The sequence below is a fragment of the Corapipo altera genome, unplaced genomic scaffold (genome assembly GCF_003945725.1).
Source record: "Corapipo altera isolate COAL_440 unplaced genomic scaffold, ASM394572v1 65, whole genome shotgun sequence".
Lineage (NCBI taxonomy): Eukaryota > Metazoa > Chordata > Aves > Passeriformes > Pipridae > Corapipo > Corapipo altera.
In genome coordinates, this window is record NW_020884891.1 from 6,797,596 (window position 1) to 6,820,743 (window position 23,148).

At 44.8% G+C, this 23,148-nt stretch overlaps 1 protein-coding gene across 1 annotated transcript; it reads left to right on the top strand.

Moving 5' to 3' along the window:
- Nucleotides 1–7,336: 7,336 nt before the first annotated feature.
- On the top strand, nt 7,337–15,353 carry LOC113947970 (protein FAM162B-like; the record flags this gene model as incomplete). The annotated part of the gene is made up of 4 exons (XM_027645145.1): nt 7,337–7,442; nt 13,203–13,308; nt 14,151–14,259; nt 14,905–15,353. Coding segments are annotated over 4 exons (429 nt in total), but the record flags the coding sequence as incomplete, so codon positions are not given.
- Nucleotides 15,354–23,148: the final 7,795 nt, after the last annotated feature.

Below are 23,148 nucleotides of genomic sequence, written 5' to 3' on the forward strand. Positions count from 1 at the left end.
CTCTGGAGCCTGGAAGTGACCATAGGTTATCTTGGCAGGTCAGTTGTCCCAGCAGGTGGACCTTTCCAGCCTCAATCACATTTTTGTGACAATTTGTACACCTCCACTCCCAAGTCCCCAGAGTTCGGCTGAGACTCAACTCACTTTGTGACCTTGCTCTGGACTCACTCCGTCAGGTCCAGGTCCTTCTTGTGTTGGTGACCCCAGAGCTGGATGCAGAACTCCATGTGGGGTCCCACCAGAGTAGAGTAGAGAGACAGATTCCCCTGCTGGTCACATTTCCTTTGATGCAGCCCGGGATACATTTGGCATTCTGGGCTGTGAGTGCACATTGCTGGCTTATGTCCAGTTTTCATACACCAGCACTCCCAGGTCCTTCTCCCCAGGGCTGCTCTCAATTCAATCTCTACCCCACTCTGCAGGCTTCCTTTTTGTGTTTGAGTTTGTCCAGAAGCTCCTTGTTCATCCACAAAGGCCTCCTGGTGTTAATGTTCGTAACATACTACTAGCACGAAGACAGGTAGAATTTCCCTAGGAGTTATGTGGCCAGAATGATTAAACTCAAGCAAATGACTACCAAGAATTTTGGTCTTTAGTTTTACTTTGTTTAATATTGTTCAATCACTTTGAAAACAAAGGAGGAAACTCCAAGTAAGAGCCAAAAGGACCAAACACTGGTCATATGCACAGGACAGATTGGGAAGGCAGACAGCAATGTGGGAAGGAGTAATATAGTTAATATAGTAATATAGTAAAATGAGTTACTGATGTAGCTGATCAGATAAAGGTGAATGCTTAGGGGGAAATCTAGAAATATGTAGATTACTGTGAATTAATAACAGTCATTTGACAAATACTAAAATAATGAGAGAAATTTGCCATATTCCACCTGTTCAGATACAGCTACTGGGCTGTGAAATGACAGATCATATTAAAGTGCCAGGCAAAAAGGCTGTAATGAGAGATTTTGATTGCTGAGACATCAGCCAAAGTCTGGAGTTGGTGACCTGGTTGAAGCTAGTGGGAGGGTGAGTCACTGGAGGGATCCTGGGTTCAGCTGGAGGGTCTGAGGCTGGACAGTCCTGAGTGCACTGCTTCTTTTGTGATCTTAGAAAGGATGATTTGGGATTGATGTTTCCAATGAAATCAGTTTGGAAGGATCGTTTTGAAAATTTTCATCTAGGAAACTAGGTAGCAATTAGACATGGAATTCATTTCAGGGTTTTTTTCAACGAAACCATTAAAAATATTCCAATGAGCATTTCTGTGTAGGCCAAAAATGTTTCTGACAAGCTTTGGCCAGCCTATCCCCCTTAGGTGGGGACACAAGAGTCTGGGTTTATAGTGTGGAGCTCATGGGCCAGGCAACATCCAGCCTTGTTTCCATCACCACCTTTCCAGGCTGGACAAAGCTTGTGGCTGTGCAGTGCCTGTGGCCAGCATCAGGCTTTGGCTGGGTGAGAGCTGACCATGCTGCTGTGGGAGAATAGAAGTCATGTAGCTGAAATCCAAACCCTGTGTTTAATTGTATACCCCTGCCCTGAGTTGCCAGAGAGTCAGTTTGTTGTCACCAGATGAGACCCATTTGCTTGTGCTGGGATGATGCTCCTGCCATTGAGGTGTCAGAAAACTGTACATTCAACTTTAGAGGTGCAAACTTTGATTAAATCCAGGATTTACAAAGTCAAATCAAAAGTAATGAGAGTTAAGAGGGAAAGACAATCAAGGAGAAATGTCAGTAAACTGGGAACTAGCAGAATTGGACTTTCCAGCTCCTATCTTGTAGTTTCAGAAGGGCTAACTTCAATAAAAGAACTAAAAGACACAGCTCTTGGTAAAGAAGCATCTCCATCTGAGAGTTATACTGCTCTGGAGCTCTACAAGTGCTAACAGGTAGGTGCTGGGATCTGCACTTTCACCATCCACAGTACTTTCTGAAGACCTGGGCTGGACAGCAGCATTGTCTCCCAGAAGGAGGTTTGATAGATGCTTTTCTGCACCCCAAACCCATACAGAACTGGCTACTGCTATACTTTATCTACTACATGCATTTTTCCAACTTCAAAGCTTCTACTTTTATGAAATATGAATGCATGTTCATTTTCTCCTTCATGTCACCTTCCTGAGGGCCACTAATAGTGCTTAAAATGTTCCTCCCCTCTATCTGTGTCTGTGTGTTTATGAGAGACAGATGGATTTTTACCAATGTGGAGGAAAGAAGCAAACCAGCCTTGTTCTCTGTGCTTTCTCCAACAGGCTGGGCTGCAGGCATCAGATCCCCAAATCCCTGCCCAGTGCACCAGCGTGCAAATCACTGCGGGAGGAGGGTTTGCTCTGCTCTTGCTGACTCCAGTTCTGACACAGTATTTCCACTCTCCTGGCATTAGAAATTAATTTTTTTCTTTGTTAGGTTTTAGTTTTATAAAGAATCTATAAGCCATTTTCTTTTTTTTTTGCCAAGACACCATCTTCAATGTAGAGAATGAGAAATGTCTACATTTAAACTCTGTTGCAGCAACATGGTTATATTGACTCCCATTACCAGCAGCAGCATCGCTTAATGGCTCCAGTCCATGCACAGACTTTGGATCTGGTTGCAACACTAGAGTCACCTTTTCATTTCGGAGGTGATGAATGCTTTAGGCATAGTAGTCAGGAAAATAGAACCTGTCACCGGAAGACAGATGAGGGCAGCATTTCCCTGTAATGTCAGGACATGTGTGTTCCTCCCTAAATAGGTTTTCATCTTATGTTAGCTCTTACTGTCTAAGCTCCTTCCAGAGCAGCCTTGTCAAATGTTCTGGTTCTTCATATAAAATTCATATAAAATTTGTGAGCCATGTTGCTTGTGACACATGCAGAAAGTATAGAAAAAGCAGAGGTAGTCTTCACAACTCTGGAACTTGTTTATGTTCCAGAGGTTTGATCCCCTTTTCTGATGGTTTCTTTAACATTGCTTTTTGTTTGTTTGTGTTTTGGGTTTTTTGTTGGTTTTTGTTTGGGTTTTTTAATAATTTTCTATATTGAGTGGTATATTTCCTATTTCCCTAACTTTTAAAGGAAGGAATAGCTACAGTAAGTAGGCAACGTTGATGAAACAATAGTGCCACAGAAGTGGGCAAAGGTCCTGCTACTGTGTTTTTACATGTTGATGCTGTTGCCTCTTTCTCTGTTGATATCTTCCTTGTGTCATGACCAGGCTGAGGATGATATTTAACTGTCAGGACTGGGAAGTCTCCAGCTGATCCTGTTGGTCCTGAAAGGCTTTTCCTAAAGAGCTGACTCTAGTCAGCTCACAGACCCTATTATCCTTGGGATGTTTAGAGTTCAATTTGCTTTTCTGGGACAAATAGGAGCCACAGCATTCCCACAGCCAAGGTGACTCTGTAAGACCAAGCCAACCATGGTTAAAACCCCTCTCTCTTCTCACTGCAGTACTGCAGTGGATAAGTTCATATTTTATTTTTTGGGCTTTCAGCTGACAGTTGGATCCTCCAGTCCTGCTTAGCATGCGGCAGCACCGAGCCGGCACTCCTCCCGCTCGTCCGAGTGCGAAGATTCATTAGCCTGCATTTATCAGCTCTTGCCAGGGAAATGGTGAATAATGAGGGCTGGTTCAGGTAATGAAATGATCTCCCTCTCACATCTGATTACATTGCTGCTTATTATTTCCTCGGTGTGTAATTTTGCTTCCCTGGAAACTTGTTTTGTAAACATTAATGACTGTGCAGCTCTGGCCCGAAGTTAAACCAGCCCAGCAGTGCTGCAATAGCCTGGAGACCTGTGTGGCCTTGCTGTTGGTGTTACTCCCTGTGCTTCATTAGCTAATAGGAGGGTGGAGACAGCCTCTGCTCCAGTGCTGGAAGGTACAAGGCACAGCACCAGAAAAGGTGCAGCCCTTTGCATCCTCAGAAGCAGCTTATACCTTTTGTACAGATATCAGTGCTGTGATTAAGCCTAAATGCCCTTCTTCTTTGTCCTTGAGTTTCTCAGAGAGATATGTACCATGATGCCTCTCCATTTGTAATTTGTTAACCAAGAAAAAGACATATTCCTCTCATTTCTTCCTTTATTTCTTTTCTTCTTGATTAACTTTCTTAAACAGCACTGCAGGCTATTCCAGATGTTTTATATGAGAATACTAAAATTGTTTTCTCTCTAGTGGAATGACTTGTACATTTTGGAATTGCATCTGCTTTTTCCATGTCAACATCCATTTGGCAGCATGGAGTCATGCTAAATTAACCAAACACAGCCAGAAATCCTCATCCTTAGCCTCAAAGAATTGACCTTGCACTGTGTGCTCTTTATCCCATTTGTATAACATAAGCCCTTATCGTCCAGTTTTTCTAGACAGTCTTCCACTGACCTCTGTGTGACCTCAGTGACACCATCCCCACTTTAGCTACTTCATTCTCCAAATTATCTTTTTTTGAAGAATCCCAATTCTCCAAGGATGGCATTTGTACCTGTGAGAGATGTTTTACTGAAGACTAAGCAAACGAGAGCTGCCCACCTAATGTGGTTAGCACTCTGGAAACATCTCCTGTATCTATGATAAGCTCTGTTCTTGAACAAATTCCTCCTTCAGTAACACAACTCATTGCAGTGGCTTTTTGTATGTGTTTCCATGACATACATAGTCCAGAAAATCCAGGACAGTTTTGTATTACTGTTGAAGAAGTGAAGTTCTGTGTATGTAAGATGTAATTTATTTTTTACGAGCTCCTGTGCCCCCTGTAATTATTATATATCTTCTCAAGATGAGTCTCTCATTTCTGTTCTCCTCATTATTGCTTTACCATGCTGCACTGGAGCACCAGTGGCTGTCTGGGACTCCCTTGTGTAAGGCACTGCACAAGCAAGGAGCAGATAAGTCACCAGCCCAAGCCGGACAGCAGCACATGTGAGCCAGTCCCTAAGAGTGCAGGCCAGTAGCCAGTGGTTTGAACAAGGCAACAAGACAACACTGTTTCACCAACCCCCCTTGGCCACTATGCAGAGACTTGTCTGACAGATTTTCCCTCTCCTGCCCTCTCCACACTGCACTTGGGGGACTATGCAACTCTGAGGAAATGTGTTTTCCTGGGGTCCCTTTGGACACATGAAAGCTGCTGAAAGTAAGTCTCATCCTATGGGTTGGTTGTGTTTCACCCAAGAGTGTTTGGAAGAGTTTTATGGTCTCTTTAGAGGGATTGTCAAGACACAGATCATAAATCTGAGGAGGCACCTGGCTCTGTTATGGTTACTGTGATGTGCATTGCTGGGCCAAAGTGTGCCCAGGGTAGTGCCTCCCCCTGTGTTACCCAGGATACATTTGCTCCTGTATTGATTAAAAACACAATCAGTCGGTCACTAAAAGCAAAATTTGACCCCACAATGAGGGGGGTCCTAGTGAAATCAGCCAGTTTATTGGCCTAATCAATGGTATATGACTTCTCTGCAGGAGCTGAAAAAAAATCTAAGTCATCTTCATATTTAAAAAAGTGTGGGGAAAAGACATTTCCACGAAGAATGCGTCAATCTTTTTAAATTAGGTTTCTTTTTTCCCTTAACTATTGACTAATGGACCGAAAATTTTCTAAGCGTGTCTTTTTTTGAAGACAATGCCATTTTTCTCAGGAAAGAAAATCATTAAGTGACAAGTGAACAACGAGTCTCTCCTTGTCAGTGTGTTTCTCTGGCTCAGCTGAGGAAACAGGTGTGGAAAACGTTTAAATTAAATGGTTCTCCAAACTCTGAGTCAAAACGTAAATTGTTAGGATTCTGATGGCTTTGTTTTCTTCAGGGTTTCACACATTTTTGCTCTAGAGTCCAGTTGTGTGTTATTCCAGAAATCAGTGACCTGGTGCTAAGCTTTTCCATGCATTAATTTCCCTGCAATTTCATCACAACACCCTGAACATTTTGGACAATTTCCCATGGGTCCTGGGGTCTTTGCTGCTCACATCTGACTGCTCCCCCATGGTGAAGCTGCACTTGGGCAGCCTCCCCATGTTTCAGCCCATCTATAGGCAGATGCTACCTGTGACAAATCACCCCATGCTGGAGTTGACGTGCCACCTCATCCCCTCTGTATGACCAAACCCTGGGAAAGGTCAAACTGGAGCTTTTTCAGAGCAATGACTAACCTTTGTTTTGCTGCCATGAGCTTTGCCCTTCTGACACAAGCTGTTATAAACCCTGCACTTTGTACCCAGGGCACATCAGACCAATCCCAACTCCCTTTTAAGTATTTGCTTCAAGAGATTAGTGACTCCAGGTGCAGCTCACAAGCTCCACTGAATTTGGCTCCTATTAAGACAATTCATAAGTGCATTCCCATGTCCAACAAATATTCTATTGCATCTTATCTAAAAACACAGAACTTATGGAAGGGAGCAAAGCAAGTGTGGCTTATGAATTCTCCTGGCTACAGCAGTGTCCCTTGTTTGTAGGCATTTCCATCTGGAGAGATAGGAGTGGGTTCTCCTGTTGTTCCAGAGTTGAACACTTTAAGTAGGCAAAAATCCAGGCTGTTAATTGGGGTTTAAATTTCTTATGGAAAAATGTGTTTAATGGCAGAGAAGATGAATCTACTCAGATAAGGATAATTTGGAGATCCTAATCCTTGTAACCTTGGGCACTGCTACTCAGACTCAACACACTCAGGGCCAAATCTTTCTCATTTTTGAAGTAGTGGCAGACACAGAAAACAGCTCAAATCTTTTTCACCTGGGGGACCTGAATGCTCCTGTTGTAGAAAATACCAAGTGTGTTACATCAATTACCTTTTCCTCTTAAAAGACTGATGCCAAAAGGGTCATATGGTCCAAATTAGGCAAGATTTACGAGAACAGTGGAGTTGTGGGTGTGTTTTTGTTTGGTTGATGGCTTTTTTATTTTTAATAGTGTGGCTTAGTGTCTTATGTATGGTTTCTAAGTAAGATTTTTCAAATTATAGCGATACTATCAAATTTGGAGGAATAGGGACAATACTGCCATAAAGTGCAGGATCTTTCAGCAACTGGACAGAGGAATATTGATTTCATTTTTTTAAAAAAGCAAAGCTAAAGTTTAGCACAGAAAGAGAGGAAGGACTCCTTCATTTTGTTTTATTGACAACACTCAAGATTATAAAAAATATTAATCCTAGTGTTCTGAATTACTTAAAGCCTCGTGCTGGTGCTTGTGTTCAGAACTTTTTACAAACCCTCTGAGTTTGGTTTTGTTATAAGATACTGTAACTGTTTCCTTTATTTTACTTGGTTGTCATGAGAAATAGTGAGAAACAGTTAAGGAGCTTTTAGTTTCTTGAGATTTGCATTTGACTTTCCTTAGGGTAGACTGTTTTTGATATGGGGAGGGTGTGACTCGCCTTCTGGAGAGAACTGAAGCCCTGAGAGTGCTGCTCCCTGGGGACCCTGGAGAGGAGGGACAGCTCTGGGCCTGGGAGTCTGCAGGTAAGTAAGATATTTTGAAGAAATTCGTGGCTCTTGCTGTGTTAAACTGTGCTGCTGGAGAATACACAGTTGCATGGAAAAATATTTCCTGACTCACTTAGAATTTCATGAGACACAAGCCCATCCAGGATTGCTGTTTATCTTGTCTAGGAACCAAGGCAGAGCTCTGCTGCATATTTAATTAGATAGGGGCAAGGCAAAGAATTTTAAGATAAGATTATCTTATGTTCCTCATCACAGCCCTCATGTAAAAAGTTTTCATGGCATGCAAAAAAGAGTCTGATGGTAAGACATTTGTTTTTGAGGCCAGTGAAAACAGCTTGGCAGAGTAATACTTTTTTTCGTTGAATACTCCTATGAATTCTTTTCTGTGTATGAGTATAAAAATTTATTGTGCATTATTATGAAAATGAACCAGGAGTTGTAAAGTTATGAGTGGGAATATGGGGCTTCTGGAACAATAAACACTTTCATTCCTACTGCTGCTGAAAGCAGAAAAAGAAGAACAAGTGAAGAGAACCTACGCTTCTCATTGCTGCAATAAGTTGACAATAATCAGAATTAAGGGACTGGGAGTAACAGTATAAAGTCAGTCAGAAGCCTGAGCAATGAAGTTTTACAGCAAACAATTGAGTTTATACTGTGGCCTCTCAGTTCCAGTTCTGCAAAGGTTTTTGAGTACAATTAGGGACTGGTTGCTGGTCCTTGCTCTGGAGTCAGCTGCAAGAGCAGAGTTCGAGGTGGCAGAAGGGGTGTGAAGAGGGTGCAGAACCAGGATGGAGCCCTGTGTGGGCTGTTTAGTTTTAAAACTGTTTAGTTTTAAATCTTCAGTGTTGGCACCAGTGTGCAACAAGCATTGCAGCTACATATCACTCGCACACAGAAAACAGAAATGTCACAAATCTGCACCACCACCACAGCAGCAGACCATCCTCTGCTCTGTCTGAGCTACTCTGCACCTGTGGAACTCAAAACCCTTCAGATCTGTGCTCTTCCCTTGCAGGAAGGGTCAGAGGAAGCCTGGTGGATGTCTGTACAGCTAGTCAGTGTTGTCTGTACTGTCCAAGGCTTGCTGAGGAGCCGGGGTCCTGCTCTCCTCCTGGCAGAAGGATATGGAAGGCAGAGGAGATGGTGCTTTAAACCCAGTTTTGCTAATTCTGCATCTTTGACCAAGTTGTTACTGCTGTTCAACAAACTCCCTATCCGTGAGCTTAATGGTTATGAAATACTGATACTGGACTCTGGTCATGAATCACTGATGGCTATCAAGAGATGGCTTGGTGTGGGGAGTGACTGGAAGAGCCTCCTGGGGATGTTTTGTAACCTGGACAGGGGGGATGTGCATGCACTGGGCTAAGCAAAAAACTTCTCTAAAGAGGACTAAGTTCATCAGGCTGCACACAAGGCTACCTTGGTCAAAGAGAATTCTGCATTTCTGTGCTATTTAGGAGGGGATTTAAGGTGCTCTGGGCCAGAGAGAGATTCACTTTGTACATGTGAAAGCCTGAATTCCTAACTTGGAGGTGTCTATAGCTTTCATACACTGCAGTAAAATTCACCCTGGCAATAAGCATTCAGGGTGCCAGACAAACAGGTAAAATTCAAGAACAAGTAACTGCCTTTGTGGTTTCATGAGGATCTCTGTGTCTTTGCACTTCCAAATGCTGGCATAATAAATCCTGAAGTGCCTTTTTGCTCACAGCAGACATGATTAATACAGCTGTTAGCTGGTGTGTCTGCTAGAAGAAACAATTGGCAACCCCTGGGTGAATAAGCACCAGAGGCCTGAAAACCCCACAATTCTCTCCACTTTTGAGAAACCTAGACATAAAATAAAAATGTTCTTATTTTCCTCTTCAAATCAATAATCAGACATGACGTAAAGACAGTCACTTCTGCAATAAGTAAGTATTTTGGAGGGTGCCTGTTAAAGTGAAAATGCTCTAATGTTCTGCACAGCTGGAGCCCCTGTGGGGTGCAACATAAGCATCATGGCAGCATGTCCCATGCACTGCCCTACAGCCCCTTCTGCCCACTCAGCTTGGGGGCTGAGGGATGTCCAGATGTACAATGTCCCTTTTCCACTTAGTAGCTCTTCTGCAAGGTGAGAAGGGGGGCTGTGGGGATGCTCAGGGGTGTTGAGCCCTGTAAACTTCAGGCTATAAATGCATCTTTCCTCCTCCTCGCACCCATTTTCCCCCAGGAAAATCCTGAGCAGGACACAAATATCCTCCATGATTTCACCAGTTTTCCCTTCTGCTTCTTCCAGCATAATCACATCCACTGATTTCTGCTTGTTTACAGGTTTTGTTTGCAGCTGGAAGCTCAAACCACTATTTATTTTCTGTATGGGTTCCTAATCTGGAAATGGATCTAATTTGCTTTACCAAATTACAAGTGAATTAAGCTAAACAAAATGTGTTATATCTGGATACATTGTGGAGCTTTCATAACAGAGGAAAAACCATGTTTTTCATTGCTGTGAGTTTCTTCTTTCCTCAGCATCAATAAGTTTGTGTTCTCAAAAAATATAAAATGTCTCTATAAATGGTAGAGTTTTTCCTTGGGGCCAGGAGCTGAGGAGCTGGAACTGCATCTGTTTCACATCTTTCATCCTCTCAGCCTTTAAAGGGTATCCTTGCTAACATCCAAACAGTTCCTCCCCTTGCTCTTAGACACACTTTGATTATCTGCAAATTGCATTTGATAGTATTACTAAATAGTTCTTAAAAATTTACCTTTTGGCAGCTGCTTCTTCCCTTTCAAATAGATTTTTTTTCCTACCTGTAAATCAGCTTTAGAGCATTGTATATCTAATGAGAGTAAATACCCCACTGCTCTGAGTGAGACAAATATTTTGCATTTCCATTTCCTGACCCATCAGCGAGAATTTTGTGCAAAATGCAGTAGAAATGTCAGAGTGATAAAATAGCATTGCTTTTGGTTCATTCTCAGGTTAGAACAGCTGATGTTACAGAAAACATCCAGTGCTATCCAGACCTTGTGGAGGGCAAATACTTTATAGGTACTGCTACATTTCAAAGACAATTTTACTGACTGACAAGTACTACAACACCTGAGGTTTTAGTTACAATTTCTTAGTTTACTGTTTTAAACCTGAAATATATCTGAAATATATTTCTTTGCTAGGAGTTTGCAGTCTGGATGCTAGATGGGCTCCCCATAATGCATTCATGGACACAAACATCAGGTTTAGTTTCCTACCACTAAACCACATTTGTTCTGAAATGGGGTAAACACTGTTCCTCTTCAGAAAGTCTGTTTAAGGCAACTGATTTGCAAGATTATTTTTTTAGCTGAGAACAATTAAGAACTCTAAAAGCTTAACCAGCTGTGATAATTAACAGTCACTAAGCCCATCTTTGGGGAAATACAGCAAGCTGTCCTATTTTAGTCGTTCCATAGTGAGGACTGAGAAAATAATGTAAATGGGCATTGCTTTCCTGAGCAGCTCCTTGGGATGCAGAGCCTGGGGCAGAGTCTGGGCTGGGCGTGAGCTGCCACAGAGGTGATTTCTGCTCGCCTATCTCTGAAGGTGTGTCATTTTAGTAAACACAGGTGATGAATTTAACTTTGTCATCGTGATGTAAGCAAAGCCTGTTGTCAGTCAGGGTGGAAGTGCAAGCTACTCCTTTCTTACAGGAGGGGATAGTTTTGTGTTAATAACTCCTAGAGGCAGCCTCCTGGGCTCCTGCTGGGCCCCCTGCATGGCCAGGCTGCTGGGGCCGTGGTGGTCCAGTGCTGCCCGGGGCAGGATGCTGGGGAGGCCGGTGGGGCACAGCCCTGGGCTGTGGCACCGGGTGGCTCGGCAGGTCCTGTGCCCCGCCAGGGCTGTCGGCAACAAAGCGAGGGACGCTCAGCACATGGCTTTGCGGGCAGCTGATCCAGGTGGGTAAAAAGCCATTGGTCACTGTTTCGTGCTGCTGCATGGAGGGAGAGGGTATTTGCAGGAAAGGGAGAGAAAATGACTCTCACTCTCGGCTGTGGCCGAGTTACTACTGCAGGGCTGCATCTCCTGGGGTTACGAGCACTCCCGGGACATGGAGCACACTCAGAGCTCTGACCAGCACAGTGCACAGGGATAAATTTTTTGTGTTAAATAGTCCTTTTCTTATGGTAGCAAATACAAACCAATGCTTCATGTCAGGCAACATGTTAGTTAAAACAGATAAACAAGTATTCCTCCTCCTACCCAGCTACCAGGTTTCCAGAGGAGGACCAGTGCAAGTCCTTGCATGTGCAGGGCTGGTGCAAGCGGCAGACTTTCACCCTTCAGCTCCCCTCCGTGATCCCTGCTGAGCTGTAGCCAGAGCTGTGTGTGCTTGTGCCAGACAGTGCCCTAGATTATGTGGTAGGGAGCAGACATTGGCTGCTCCCAGGTGGACAAGCTTCCTGGTATAGAGATGGTTTCTCTTTTAACCCGTACCACCACTTCCTTGGCTGTGCCTTTGTAGACCTCTCACCCTATCAAGGCTGGGCTGCATGGGGCTGTCTGTGCTCCCATAGGATGGCTGAGGGTCTCACGTGTGGGGCATTACCCTTGTCTTCCTTGGGATGAAGCCTGTCCTTTTAGCAATCCAACATACTGCTTGCTGCAGATCTGACTCTGGCACTTACTGGTCTCACTGGCACTCTGTAAGACAAATAGGAGAAGCAGGAGATTAAATTTACCCGGAGGTCTGGGAGCCAAGATTTACAACTGGGATTTTCCAGCCATTCACAAAGTCCTGGCATCCATGAGCAGGTCTGGGGCCAAGGCACTTAATGTAATTTCACCATCTCAACAGAGGCAGGAAGAGATGCTTCCCATGACCTGTTTTGTAGTGGTAGTGATTTTCTTTCAGCCAATCCAGCAACAAGCAGGGAGTGCAGAACACTGAAACCAGGGACATCTTCATGTCCATCCTTTCTGCATGCCCTGGGCATTTCTCAACCCAAGTCCCACATTTGCAAGCCCAGGGCACTGTAGCACAGCATCTTGGGTGCACCTACCCGGGTGTAGGTACTGGATGAGCAGTCTCAGCTACCTTGTAAAGACCACCTGTGCAAGTGTACAATGCAAAAGGCAGGATTTGAGATAGCCATTGCTATTTTTGCAGGGTCTCCCTGCTGCTGTCCTTGTTGTGGCCCGTCATTGGGCTTTTTTCCATCAAGAGAAGCCAGAGTCCTTTTCTCATTGTGCTGTGGGTGACAACATGCTAATGGCATCACCGTGGTAGCCTGATGGGGTGTAATGTATCATCATTAGAGTACAGTAATGTGTTACCCAGCTTGCATGAGAATGACTGCCAGCCTCCCACCAGGCTGCATTTTAGCAGACTTCATCTCTCCATCGGTGATTTTAGGAGGAGAAGCTGTTTTGGAGTTACTTGTGCTGCCGACAGTTTGCTCAACTCACTAGTTGGGCCATTTAAAAGCAAGATGCTAGCAGGGTGAGAGGATGCTGCAGGCTTAGGGAACCTCAGCCCTGCATCCTTTACCCTCTTAATCAGGAAGTTTAGAAGAGATTTTTACTTTAAGACCTACCGAAACTAAAGAAAAAAAAGGCCAAATGAAATAGACTGCAAATGTAACAAAGCTCACACCATCTGCTGAGTCTTGTTGACTCTAGAAAGTGCATTTGGCTCTCAGAGAAAAGTGTAATTTTGAACCTTCAATCCCTTTCCCCCTGTAACAACAGCTTTTTCCCTCTTCCCTTCTTGAAGCTTGACTTGTTTTCTTTTATAAAATCTTTTATAGGTAAAGAAGCTTTCAGAAATGACAGAAGGCCTACAAATTTTGATAAAAAGGTGTTAGTATGGGCAGGACGCTTTAAAAAGGAGGAGGACATTCCCAAGCACATATCGTAAGTGGCCCAGTCAGAATGATACTTTTATCTGTGAACACACAGATTGACACCCCAGTCTGCATTACCCAGAGTTGTGCTCACGTGATGAGAGTTGGTGCTCCCCCATGCTGATGGGGCTTGCTGTTACTGGTGTCCAAAAATAATTGTAATTCTTGGGAACATGAGCTTTTTGCCATTATAGGTGAAGTAATTTGGATTCATTTGTTTTAGATATCATACATTTCAGACTAAGTTGTAGTGTCTTTTACAAGACAAGTGGCTTTGTAATTCAGGAGTCACTATGGTAAGATATCATCCACTTTGGATTTTGCATGCTTTGCTAGGTTTTATTGATTAGCAATATTGCTGCATAAATTATAATAATAAATTGGGGCTACACACAGCTTTGGTGACAGGCATCTACAATGAGTTCCTCATGTCTGGCCTGTGGTTTCACCTTCTTGTTGAGGTATTTTATTAAAGAATTGTCACTCGGTTTTGGAGTCCTAAGCTTCTGACTTGTGACATCCTGGGGGCTCCTCTACCCATCCTTCCCCTCTCAGGTGTAAGCACTCTCATATGCAATAAAAGAAGACAGGAGAGAAGGATTTGTTATTCCTGTTCTTACGGATGGCTATTGGAAGTAGCAATACCCCACTTGTGTGGGAGGGTGGCTAAACCTTTTTCTCATAGGCTAATTTTTTCAGTCCTCCTCTAAGCAGCTGCAGAAAGAGAAGGCAGAAACCCATTGCACATTGACAGGCAGTTGCTGTAAGACTTGAGGATTCATTACTCAGCTCCCCATGATCTCATTTCACACACGCTGCTGCAGGATGGAAACTCTGCTCTGTCCTCGGCAGGTCTGATGTCCTCAACGCAGCAAGGAACGTTGTCAGGATAAAGGTTTGCTACATCATGATTGCACTGACTGTGCTGGGCTGTTTGACCATGGTCATCACAGGCAAAGAAGTGAGTATTGTTTCTGGGTGAACTGATTTGGTCTATGGTCTATGTATGCTTTTTGTAAATAAACCCCTGGGTGACAGAATATAAGTACACATAAGCAATATTTGCACAGGACCTGTGTCTCTCCTCCTCTAGGGGAGAGATTGGCATGGGGAAGCACAATTTGCTGATTAACATGTTCCTTCTGACCCACTTTGCCATAAACCTGTTCAGTGCAACACTCTGTGTTACAGTACCTCAGCAAGAGGCCAGTCCAAAGGTTATGGAGTAGTTCAGACGGTGCCAATGGTACCTGGTCCTGCCCTGCATCCATCGACCATGAGGCTCTTGTGGTCCTGCCTGCCTAGCCTGAGTGTCACCATGGCCACCAAGAGCTGTGACACTTCTTTCCATCCCACTGCTGGGGAAGGAGAGTCTCTAGTTTGACTTGCATGTCCCAGTGCACCTGTAAACAATTTACAGAGTAACTCTCCTGCTAATCAGAGCTGCAAATGCTGAAAATGTGGTATGACAAAGAAACACATTGACTTCTGTTACTGCAAAAATATCAAAAAGGACAGTGGGGTAAAAAGGGAAGTGGTGCAAATGTGGGGAAATGTAGTGGTGGCAACTATGTGCATGCAATGATTTTCACCAATTCTTTTCAAGGCTGCAAAAAAGGATCAGACGCTGCTGAGGGTGAACATAGAAAAGAAGGCCAAATGGAGGGCTGAAGCAGAGAAAGATCAGGAGGCAGCTGTTGGGAAGCCACAATGATTTGGAACAGATTTATTTTAACAGCAGGAGATAAGTGATTTGCACATGTGGCATATGGACCTGTCTTCATTTAACTCTTTAGAGCTTTTTCACTGAAACTCTCCCAAGGCAAAGACTTTACTTCGTAAAAGCTGCTCCATATGAACTGGGAAACCTCTATGGAAACTCCAACAGCTGCTTTTTGTGGCCTCTAGTCTTTGGCACAAGGTTCAGCTGAAATACAAAACTGTCTTCTAAGCTGGAAAGTGTGGGAGGGACAAATGCAGGACTCCCCATCTCAGGATCAACTTTTCATGGTGCTGCTGGTGCTCAGCATTGCTGGGGGTCATCTCCTTGCAGTCAGGAAGGATGTGGCCCTACATCCTGTTCTGTGCAGTGCCTCCAGGGCAAACAGCCTTGGCCAAAGAGAACCAGGGCAGGGGGAAAAGCAGTCTGAAATATGTTTTGCAACCTCAGAGAGGTCAATTATCTCTATCTCTCAATTACCTTTGAGCCTGCTGCCATCACTGTCCCCCTTCCCTTCCCCCAGCCCCTCATGGGATGCCATGGTCAGAGGACAGGGGTGATGTGGGCATGAAGAGGGGCTGGGAATATGGAAGAGTGTGAACAGACCCTGATGACTGATTTGGGCCAGAAGGGCCTTTGGGCCAGAGGAGATGGTGGTGGTGTGGAGTGGTTGCTGTGAGGCAGCCCAAGGAACCCGTACCTCATGCAGGGAGCCTGGTCTGGAGGCACCTCTTGTCCTATAGCACCTCACTGGTTTTCCTTTTTCATCTTCTGCTTTTAGTCATTGTCATGAAAGTTGTCTAGCACTTGCTTAAGCTGTGATTTTAGTCCGGAGTAATTGTTAATAGATGGTTTGCTAAAATTGGATTATTTTTAATCATCATAGTTCATTAACTCATAATAAAACAGCTGTCCAATTATATCTAAAACAAAAGCATCCCTTCACAGCTTCATTAAGAGTGTCACCAAACTCTCTGGAATGATGTTTAACAGATGGGAGAAATCCTAATGAAATAGTGAAAGTTACATATTCACAAAGTGACTTAACTTCAAGACAGGTCCCAGTTCATGCTTATGGGTACTGATGTTCTGAGCCCCCTCGTGTCATTCATAACCCCTTGAGACCTGTAACGCTGGCTGGTGGAGCTGGGTGTGCTACATGGGGTCTCAAGGGACACAGTGTGACAAAACCCAGCCACTGCACCCTGGCTGCAAGAGGAGATGCTGTAACCACGGCTCAGCCTTTGTGCAGTGTCCTGAGCATCACACTGAACCCTGGCCTTCCCAAGGTTTATTACTTGGACCAGTTGCACTTGCGCTCCAGGGCAGTCTGGAAGCTCCTGCTCAGGTCTCTGAAGTTTATTGTGTCAAAAATCATGTCCACTTATTGCTGGAGTGCCACTGCATGAACAAGCTGCTGGCAAAGATGGGCTGGGGCACTGGCAGGAGGGCAGCAGTTGTTGAGCTCTGGGACTCCGTCTGCTGTGCCTGTGGTCATTGTGCACCTTTTTCTCTCTCGTGCCTCTTAGGAGCATTTCTCTCCATGCTGCACACCCATTTAGGGTGAGGAGGATGTTAGCTGTGTCACACACAGCTCCATGTTTGCAGTCCTTGTTTCCAACTCACAGCCCCATGCATTACAGTTCACCAAGAGTGATGTCTGGTCCCTGTAGTATTCCTCATGAAGCACATCTCAGGGAAGTGAAAATAATGGTCTAGGACAAGCACAGAGTGAAAAAGTCTCTGCTGAGAAGGCATTTTTGCTTCACAGGTAATACGGGCTCTTTCATTTTACATGACCTTGTTTTCTGGGCTAGTGCAATAAACCGCATGAATTACCTCAAAGTTAGTGTTCATTTGGGGATAACCTAAAAGAGCTCTGCTCAGTCTCTTATGATTGCTTTTTTCATTCTAAAATGGCTTTTCTGTGCCCTTTTTCAGAAGGCATATGTGGCACTTATAGGAACCATTTTGATGCTTGTAAACAAATCCACATCCATGTTCTGAGCTGCCCTAACTTAAGCGGGAAAGAAGATGATCATAGCCATATCTAAAGAACAAGAAAATTAATTGTGACTTGTTCCTCTCTCTGCTCTGCACTCCCCTCTGTCTGGGAACAAACCCTGCTTCAGGTGTGAGCTATTATCAAATCCTCTTAAACAGCCGCAGTCTCTGTCGACAGTGCATAAAGCTGCTGCATTACACATCATCATTAAGAAAAAGGGAAAATCAATTCTTCCTCCCTGAGCAACTGGTAATGCACCACTTATGAGCCATCAGATGACCCAGGTGCTTCTGGACTCTCACAAAGAGCTATGACTATTATATAGGGAAAAAAATCTTTATCAGTCTCAGCTACATGATTATTCATGTTAATATCATAATATTCCCCAGAAAATCAATTGGACTGATTGCTGGCTTGTACTCAGTCAGTGGTGGGGGCTGCTGGTTTAGCACATCCTCAGCTGGAGTCATCCCCTGTGTGAAGTGGAGATGCCTCTCCAGCACTGGGACTTATCACTGCTTGTTAAAATCTGTTTCCATCTGTGTCTGTGAAGTCCTTTGACTCTTCTCTTGAAAAGCTTCTAATTAACACAGACTCCTGAAGGTATAATTGGCTGATCCTCATCACCTTACAGTTGTGAGTTTCTTTATTTCTCCTCCCATCTATATTGCTTCAGTGTCACACCTGATCCCCCAGGCATTTAAAAAGGGGATGGGAATGGTTGTTGGGTAGGAGTTATTCTTCCCTTTTTAATAACATGTTTTGCATTTTCCCAACCTGGCCCTGAGGACAGTGTGAGGTGCTGGCTCCTTCCTGAGGCAGGGGATGGAGTAGAGAGTGTGCCAGTTTGCTGTGGTGCTCAGAGAGACCAAGCGTGAGTCCTTTCTGCTCTCCCCTCCTCGTTTGCTTCTCTGTACTGGGAGGAAAGGATGCTTTCTCCCTTGCAAGATTTTTGCCTTTTTAGTGAACTCTTGTATGGCAATGGTTAACAACGTGCTGGTGGTTGATGCCATAGAGATTTATATTACAATAACAATTCTTGGGGAAGTTTTTACCTAGTAGCTGGAGTTGATCTAATTCTGCTTCCATTAAAATCGGTGCTGAAGTTCCTCGTGGCTGTGGATTAAAGTTATCATCGACTATTTTTTGAAGTTTCAGTGATTTCCAGAGACTCAGCTTCCCCAGGGAACCCCACTGCTGCAGGACAGAGCTGAGTGCACTGAGCTTTCTCCTCCAATGTGATGAGATCAAGCTTATACGGGAGGCTCTTCATCATGAGCATCCCAGTGTGCTAGAGAAAAGGTGTGAGATGGGAAAGTTTGAGCTCAGGAGTTCTCAGTCCCTTCCTTATTCATTTTCCCTCTCTTTTGACCTGCTCAGGGGGTTTCTAGTGACACTTGATTTCTTCCTATCTATCTACTATGCACAGCTCTTCTCCTGGGATGCAGCAAGACTGACATGTTGCTACACTTGTGAAGGATTTTTTCCCTGGACAGAGATGAAATCTTGCCATTCATAAGGACCTAATTTTAAAGACTTCCTGTTCTTTCAGTGTTAGTCACCCACCAAGCTGAGAAACTGCTGCTTATTTTAAGTCTGAATGCACCCAGCTTCAGCTTCCAGGCATTGAACATTGTCTTCAATATGGAATATAAAATATCCCATCTCAGCTCTTTCCTGTCTGTAGCTAGTCACCCCTCAGCTGTTGTTTGCAGTTGGATTGCTGCTATATTCAAAAGACCTGTAGTTTCAACCATTGCTTGGTGGGTATCACTGCCTTACTGGCCAGTTTTTTGTGCTTTTATTCCTGTATCAAGTGATTTACTACATTAGTAGCCTCTTAATAAACAATCCAAATAGATTTGTTTGTTTGTTTGTTTTAGCACAGAATCAATAATCTAGTACTCTTGCAGAAAGAAAGGATGTAAAAGCTTTCCAGACTTTACTGGCTGCCCTGGAAAATGAAAAAGCACAATGGCCATGCATCAGAAATGATTTTTCCTCTGTCTGTGCCCAAGGCACCAGTACCTGCAACATGGCCAGCTAGTGCCTGTAAATCTGCTTTTTTTCCTGAGACTGCCAAGGGTCAGACCAAAAGAGTTTCAAGGCTGAAGATCTCCTCTGGGTGAGATGCAATGATGGTTTAGACCTGCAAAAGGGCCTGCTGCCTCTTACCACAAAGATATTTCCACCTCAGAGCAGCATCATGCTTTCTCCCTTGCTCTGCATCGTTGCAGCAAGTGCTGGCTGCTGCTGGCCCACAGGGACTGGAGTCCTCATGACCATTATGATTTCAGAGATGGCTTAAACACCACTATCCTGTTTGGATTTGGCATGAAGTCATCTTAGCCTAGCAGGAAAGCAAGGCCAATGTTCAATAATTTAAATTAATGAATGGATCATTTATTAATACATTGAGGTAACGTTAGAGCAATTTTCCACAGTTAAGTAGTTTGATGGTCATTAGTGCTGTATGATGCAAAACCTCTGTGACAGTCACATTATGATTAAGTAGCTCCTGAAATACTCTGAAAGGACCTGAGTATTTAATTTCTCTGCTCTGTGAAGGATCTGGACACAAACTTCAACACTGCATTAGTCTAGCTGGCTCCACACCTTCTCTGGGCATGTGACAGCTTTCTGCATGGAAATCTAAACTTGGCACCTGACTCCTCCTCTGCAGCACTGTGTTCCTCAGTGAAGGGACCAAAACCTTGAACCATTTGGGCAGAGACTGCTGTTTGCTGGGTGTGAGAGGGCTTACCACAGGGAGGAAATCAGTCTGGAACAGGGTTTCATAGGAAAGCGCTGGGCTCATCCATGTCTTATGTATATTCTGCAGCACGAGCAGAGTTATCAGAAACCACTGGTGAAACTAGAACAGCAACTGGAGGAATTTTCATGCTGGTCTGTAATACACATCTCACAGAGGACATATCGTCCTGAGAAGTTTCTAAATGAAATGGGAACCAAAATAGCCCAATGAATTACAGTTATTCCTAATGATTCATTTTTCTCTTTAAGTAGAATATGTGAATGCAAACATAGCTCACATGGAGCACTATGAATTGCACCCCCTTACACTGAACTCCTTGTTCCTCACAAGCGATTTTATCATTGTCTAAGCATTGTCCCGCAACGAATTTCTACCAGCAGGGCTATAATCTGTACTAAGGACATCCATTTGGGCTGTAAAGACGTCATTAAAGCAATGCTGCTCCAGGGGGAGTGGAACAATCTCCACAATGGTTTCAGATTGTACCAAGGGGCTAGAGAAAACCTTGAAAGGCAGGTAGTTAAATATCCCAGCATCTCAGTGCTCTAAGCCCCAGGAGAGGGCAATTTTACTTGACAAGCAAACATTAATGCAAAGCAACAATACAACTATTGCCTGTTGCTCTCTCCCACTCATTTCTTTTTTCTTCTCCCGGGAGCCCTCGTGCGGGTGGCACAGGGGTTGTTGTGAGCTGGGGTCTCTTGGGCACTCATTGCTCTGGCACGAGCCCATGCACAGGCAGGGGGATGTTGTGGGGCTGCCAAGTGCACAGTGAAACTGCAGAAATGGGCAAGGAGCTGCCTGTGCAGCTGCAGTATCCAGTGTGCCAACTTCTGCGGCCTCTCTGTAGCTGTTCCTGTTTAGAGTTGGAGGGCTTTTTAATCTAGTTGCCTCTCGTTGCCTTTGCTGAATGCACCATGAGGGATTTTGAGTTTATTTCAGGTGAAGCCTGAGTGTCTGTGCTCTTCCATGGGTGACAGCTGGATGTGTGAGCGTCTCCTGCTGCTGGGAGGACACAGGTGTCCTGCCAAGGTGGGCTCTGGGAACCACTGAGGGAACTGCACAGGGTGAGGAGCAGAGCAAGCTGCTGCTCAGATGGCACTTTGCATACAGCTCCCCAAAGGCAGCTGATTCCCTTCCAGTGTCCTTTGCTCCGGGCCAAACTCTGACCTGGCTCCTGGGTGCTCTGCAGCAGATGGTGCCATCCTCCCAAAAGCCAGGCTGTGAGAGCCCAGCTGCTCTGGGGGTCCCAGGGCAGCATCAGCTCAGCCTGTACAGGTGAGATCTGCAGTCCCATGACCCGGGGCTTTCAGCTGCCCATGGAGTGACAGGGCTGGGAACAGAGGGCCTGGCTGTGGGGATAGAGGAGTGGTGCATCTGCTCTGCTGTCACATCCTTCCTCTGCTCAACCCACCAGCAGAGGCAGTCTCTGTGGTTCCTCATCCTCCAGACTTCCCACAACACATGGGGTCTGCAATGTTCATCAGATGGGACACTGGCCTTCTTAAAAGAAGTTCTTAATGTACAGGAACTACTTAGGGCTGCTCTTCTTTGGGAAAAACTGGGACAGAGCAATTTGAGCCCAAATATTGTGTTTTATTATTAGCCAGAGAGAAATAATAATAATAATAATAATTAAAAACAACAACAAAAAAAACCTGGCAAAAGTGTGGCTGCACATGAGCCTGAGTCACCCATCTCCAGATCCACTTTCTGTGTGCAAAGCTGTGCACCAGCCTGGAAAATGATTTGCAATATCCCTCAAGGTTTTTTTCCTTTACACATATATTTACATAAAGGAAAGTAAAATCTCTGCAGCCTACCTTTATCTCAAAAGTAGGTTTCCCTTGAGACAGAGTGAAATAGTGTGGCTGTCTCATCCAAAGGGGGAATGATGCAAATTTTGCTTTCAGCCCTGTGGAAAAAAGCTGTAAGTTTTGCACTGGGAAGAGGCAGCACAGACTACTTTCTTATTGCTGCAGGGGGATCTAACCCCTGCCTTCCTCAGCAGCTCCCAAGGCACACCACAAAGGCCATCAGTGCCACCCCATACATTTTAGAGGTGGGAAAATCTGCACCTCTGGGAACAGGGCTTGCCTGAGAGGGGGCAAGGGGGCTGGCATAAGCATCACCCCTTTATACGCTCTAAAAAGAGATGAGGACTTAGGATGAATAAGGTTTAAGGGCTGAGATTTGGGATGCTGGGAAGGGGTCGCCCATCACCCAGGCACCTGGAGATGCTGCTGAACTCTGCTGCAGTGGCCAGCCCCTGTAGAGCTTCCCTGGGAGTGTACCAGAAAGGGTATCACTAATGAGTGGTGATATTTACTGTAGAAAGCAGCTGAGTGCAGAAATATTCACACACCTGGAAGGGAGATGGGATAAACAGCCCAAGGGTGGCACAGAGAAGGGAGGGCTTTGCACCCCTTCATCTGACTCCCTCTTCCCTGTTCAGAACGTTTTCACCAACAAGGCAATATGTTTTGTGTTGCTTTTATGCATCAACCAGGGATCTGAGATTTAAGGCCCTCATAGACACTTATCAGTCCTCTTGTGGAGGCTTGGTTGGGGTGTGGATGCTCCACATAGCAGCTGGTGCAAGCCCAGTGCTTCCCTGCTAATGTGCTCCCTTGCTACTCGGGGTGCAGCCATACTTCTATTAACACCAATAAAACCATGTACTTAACCAATAAAACAGGGATAGGAGCTCTGACTCCCAGACATCAGAGCTGAGGTAACAGCTCCCTTGGAATCTAACCCTCTGTGTAGGCTGAGCCATTATGATTTCTAACTCCACACGTATTATCCTCCTTTATCCCACCCACCATCTCACTGCCCTCATAGTGTGTGCTGTGTCATACAGCATCTTCCAGGCCATGATTAGTGTCCCTGAGTCCCCAGCACCAATCCCCCTGCATACTGCATGGCTGGGGCAATGCGGGTGCTCGCTGGCTAGTGGCTGAAGGTTGCTGCCTTTCCCTCAGGTTTTCCTGAGCATGAGATGAGCTGGGTTTGCAGCCAGGCAAACCCTGTTCCTGCAAGGAAGGGCTCAGCACCACGTGCATCGCTCATCACACACGTTGTGCATCCCGACTAACAACGTACTTACGCGTTTTACCGACCGGGGTGCGTTACTGGCTGGGAAGGCAACTTGCTAACAGGGAAATCTGTCTGCCCACTGTAAAATGGTGTGTCCCTGCCTGTGGCAGGGGGGAAGGGACTAGATAGTCTTTGGGGTCCCTTCCAATCCAAATCATTCTGTGATTCTCTGATCATTCTATGGGTTTGTTTTGTTGGTTTTTTTTATATATATAGGCAGGGAGTGAAGCGTTTGGAGACCATCGGACTG